Source organism: Alexandromys fortis, unplaced genomic scaffold (assembly GCF_014885135.2).
Source record: "Alexandromys fortis isolate MF-2015 unplaced genomic scaffold, M_Fortis_MF-2015_v1.1 scaffold_161, whole genome shotgun sequence".
NCBI lineage: Eukaryota > Metazoa > Chordata > Mammalia > Rodentia > Cricetidae > Alexandromys > Alexandromys fortis.
The window spans coordinates 306,940-311,134 of record NW_026068073.1 but is presented as its reverse complement, the minus strand read 5'-3'; the positions used below and the strand labels follow the sequence as shown (position 1 = coordinate 311,134).

Below are 4,195 nucleotides of genomic sequence, written 5' to 3'. Positions count from 1 at the left end.
CCCTTCTTTCTTTCTTTCTTTCTTTCTTTCTTTCTTGTCTTTCGAGACAGGGTTACTCTGTAGCTCTGTAGACCAGGCTGGCCTCGAACTCACAGAGGTCTGCCTACCTTCACCTCCTGAGTGCTGGGATTAGAAGTGTGCGCCACCACCACTTGGCCTCGTTCATTCATTTTTGAGACAGGATATTGCTAAGTTGCCCAAGCTGGCTTTGAGTTTTCCCTGTTCTTGCTTCTTCTTCTTTAGAAGATGGGAAGACAGGCCTTGGCACAAGGTCCAGAGTGTGTTATCTTTTTTTTTTTTTTTTTTTAATCATATCGGGGAGGTTAGTCAGGTCCAGCCATGGGAGGGGCTGTGGGGGAGACCTGGGAAAGCATTTTCCTTCTACAGTATCCTGGAGGCAGGAGCCGTCTAAACCACATCGAGCTGGGCCACACCAGGCAGCCTGGGATGCTGGGAGCTCTGTTGGGGTTCCTGAGAAAGGCAGGGAAGAAGCAGAAGCTTGGGACTGCCCAGGATGAGACCTTCTGCAGGCTTGGCGTGGTGGGCTGTGCGTGGTCTGGTGCCTTGAAGGAAATGGCCCCTGTGGGAGGACTGGAGGCATGTAGGCAGCTTTCGACCAACCGATCACCTTGCCCACCTCAGACACACTTCTGGCTGGGCCTCTGCTGCTGCTGGGATGGCCGTGCCTTCCACAGCCTGCGAGGTTTCATTCTGACAGAGTCTTTTGACAGCCCAGGCTCACTCGTGTGTTAGTCTCCTGAGCGCTGGGATGACAGTGTATGCCACCATGCTTAGTCAATACCTCTCCCAGCCCTCTTCTTCAAGAATTCCCCAGCCAAAGTACCGGAGGCCCAGTGCCCTAAAGTACAAATATTAAAGCACTCATAGTTCATCAGGCCACGTAGGGTTTGAGGCTTGCCCAACAAGTAGAAGTTCACGGGGCGGCTGTCACCTCCATTCAGTCCCTCCATGTGCCCTGGCCCTGGGCGGCTGGGAGGTCGCTCTCCTCCTGGAGTCTGGCCTCCTGCAGCTGCTTGGGGGGGAGGAGAGCCGCACTCAGGGCAGACCTCAGAAGGAAGCTGGAGATGTGGGTGAGCTTGTCCGCACAATGTTTTATTGTTTTTTTTTTTTTTTTTCCAGACAAGGTTGCTTTTTGTTTTGAAACAGGGTTCTCACTATGTTGCAGTGGCTAACCTGGAACTCTTTATGTAGGCCATGCTGGGCTTTTACTCACAGAGATCAACTTGAGTCTGCTTCCCAAGTGCTGGGATTAAAGATGTGCACACCACCGCATCCAGCTGCACAGTGTGTTAGGTGTGTGTGGCAGGGTAACCCTCTCTCTTGGAAGACAGCATAGCACACCGAGCTCTGGGCTGTCCCAGGCCCCAGGGGTCCATATATCTGTGTTGTAACCTCCCTGTTTTTCCTGTTGTCTTCCCTCAGGCCTTGTATGACCCCATCAACCCTGACAGGGAGACCCTGGACCAGCCATCCCTTTCTGATCCCCAGCGTCTGTCCAGTGAGAAGGATGTGCTCCAGGCTCTGAAGCCCCTGCTGGCCCAGGCCAACTTCTCTGCACTCTCCGAAGATGCCCTGGCCTACGCACTTGTTGTCCATCACCCTCAGGATGAGGTCCAGGTACCTGTTCCCAGAGGAGCCATGTTTGCTTACCTAGAGAAAGCACCCGTCTTCCCCAGCCACGTTGGTCCTCTGCCGGGAACGGGTTATCAGATGAGGGTCTTGGCCAGGTGTGGTGCTGCCACCTGACAGTTCTGTGATAAACAGTGTAAAGCTCATTCCGTGGGCTGGAGAGATGACACTTGTTGCTCTTGCTGCACCCATATAGCCTCTTACAGCTGCCTGTGATTCAGTTCCGGGAGACCCAGCACCTTTTCTGGCCTTTCAGGTGGGCACCAGGCATGCCTGCAGTGCACTTACATACGTGAAGACCAAACACCTGTACATATAAAATAAAAATAAATCTTAAAAAATTCATAGGCTGGTGTGGTGATACACACTTTTAATCCCAGCCCGTGGGAGGCAGAGGCAGGTGGATCTCTGAGAGTCAGAGCTCAGCCTGGTCTACAGAGTGAGTTCCAGGCCAGTCTTGACTATATAGTGAAACCCTGTCTCAGTATCACCTCCAAACAATAACAATCAAAAAACCGCTCTGTCTTCCCTTCTATAAAGTCAGCAAAGGTGAAGAAATACTAAAATCTTCCAGTTCTACATTTTAGAGAACTTTAAACTGTATTTTTTCTAGACATATTCTGTCATATTTTAGGATGTGATCCGCCAGTGGCGGTGGGACATGGTTTAAGTGACGATGTCTTGTCTTTGTAGTTGCTTCATAAATGGAAACTCTTAAAACCAGTGCTGTCGTAGATTCTAAGCAGTTTCTTGTGTGCAGCCCCAACCTTATGCAGTGTACCACATGGACCATGCACGACTCCCTTACCTACACACTGCATGTTCAGCAACAGAAGGCAGGCTCCATTTCTGGGTAGGATGTGTATTCTGGCACCCCGCCCGTAACACCTGGCTCATGTTCAGCTACCTCTGCTTCCTTTTCCCCTTGGCAGGTGACAATAAATTTGGATCAGTATATCTACATGCAGTTCTGGGCCCTGGGCCAGAGAGTTGGGCAGATGCCCCACATGTCCAGTGTGGGCTCCAAACGTGGCTTCTTCAGAAAGTTGCCCCCTGTGGAGAGGTGAGGAGGCCCTTGTTCCCCAGTTGCAGCAAAGGGGAGCAAGGTTTGAATTGAGAGGGGATGATAGATAGATCAGTGTCTGGCTTTGGTGTCTTTGGCCAGGGAGAAGTCCAGAAATGGGAGGTATGATTGTCAGAATGCAGCCTTTTCTTTCCAAGAGGAAGTGTGAACTACTGTCTCTAGAGAAAGAGTAGGGGAGGCCAGTCATCTCCATTTTCCAGATGAGGAAAACTGAGGGCCAGAGAGGGGAGGCCACATCCTGAAGAAGTGGCACAGCCATGCTCTGGTCCAATAAGAATATAAAGTGACCGCCCTCCATGGCTGAATGTGTAATCTGCTTCCGACTCCTTATGATTAAGAAGCTTTCTAAAGGCCATATAGCATAGAGACATGGAGTTTTAGGTGTGTATCAGTTAGAGCTGATTCTATGTGTGTGTCTGTGCATATATATAATAAGTCATACATATAATGATCTGTTAGGCTGATTCTATGTGTGTGTGTGTATAAATAAGTCATATATAAAATGATCTGTTAGGCTGGCTTTCAGGCTGTGGTCAGGGTAGTCCAGTCATGGCTGCCTCATGATGGGAAGGGTGAGAATCCAGTGTTTTTTCAGTCATGGAGGTTTCTGGAGAGCTGCTGAGGAACCTTGAAGTTAGTCCTAACCCAGGAATGAGTTTGCCAGTGGGAGTGAGATCAAGCAGGCAGAAAGCAGAAGCCTCCTTTCTCCTGCCCTTTTATTTATTTGTTTTGAGACATGGTCTCCCCTTATGTTGCTCTGACTGGCCTGGAACTCCCTATGTAGACCAGGCTGGCCTCAAACTCAGAATATCTGTCTGCCTCTGCCTACTGAGAGCTGGAATCAAAGGCGTGCACCCCCAACCCCCAGGCCTTCTATATGGGCTGTCACTAGAGTGTGATTGCCAAGTTTAGGGTAGATTTGCCAACCTCAGCAATCCAGTCAAGCACGCCCTCACAGGAGTGCCCAACAGCTTGGGTTTTAGTTGATTCCAGATGTGGTCAAGGTGACAACCAGGAGTAGCCATCACAAGGTGAGACGCTCTGACCCTAACACCCCTCACCCTGCACTCATACCCTCCTCTCTGGCCCTCAGGAGATATTTCAAGCGTGTGGTGCTGGCAGCGCGTACTAAACGAGGGCACCTGGTTCTGAAGAGCTTCAAGGATACCCCGCTGGAGGGCTTAGAGCAGCTGCTGCCGGAACTGAAGGTGCGCACGCCCATGTTGCAGCGCGCCATGCTCAACCTGATGCTGGTGGTCTCGGGAGTTGTGTTCTTCGTCAATGTGGGCATGGTGATACTGTCTGACCTCAAGATGGCCACCTCCCTGCTGCTACTGCTCTTCGCTGCCTTCATGGGCCTGAGGGCCTCCAAGGTGAGCACCCTTGGGTCCCTGCTGCTTGAACTGCCCGGCCAGACCCCCCCCCCCCCCCCCCCCCCCCCGCCCCCCCCCCCCCCCCCCC

The 4,195-nt window shown here is 51.6% G+C and overlaps 1 protein-coding gene across 4 annotated transcripts in view; it reads left to right on the top strand.

The window, feature by feature from the left end:
- Positions 1–4,195, top strand: part of Tmem143 (transmembrane protein 143) — a 17,947-nt gene that overhangs the window by 7,107 nt on the left and 6,645 nt on the right. For all 4 annotated transcript variants that reach the window (XM_050121208.1, XM_050121207.1, XM_050121206.1 and 1 more), the window contains 3 exons: positions 1,444–1,638; positions 2,583–2,713; positions 3,828–4,107. In XM_050121208.1, coding sequence (XP_049977165.1) covers positions 1,444–1,638; positions 2,583–2,713; positions 3,828–4,107 — 606 coding nt within the window. The remainder of the gene's footprint in view (positions 1–1,443; positions 1,639–2,582; positions 2,714–3,827; positions 4,108–4,195) is intronic.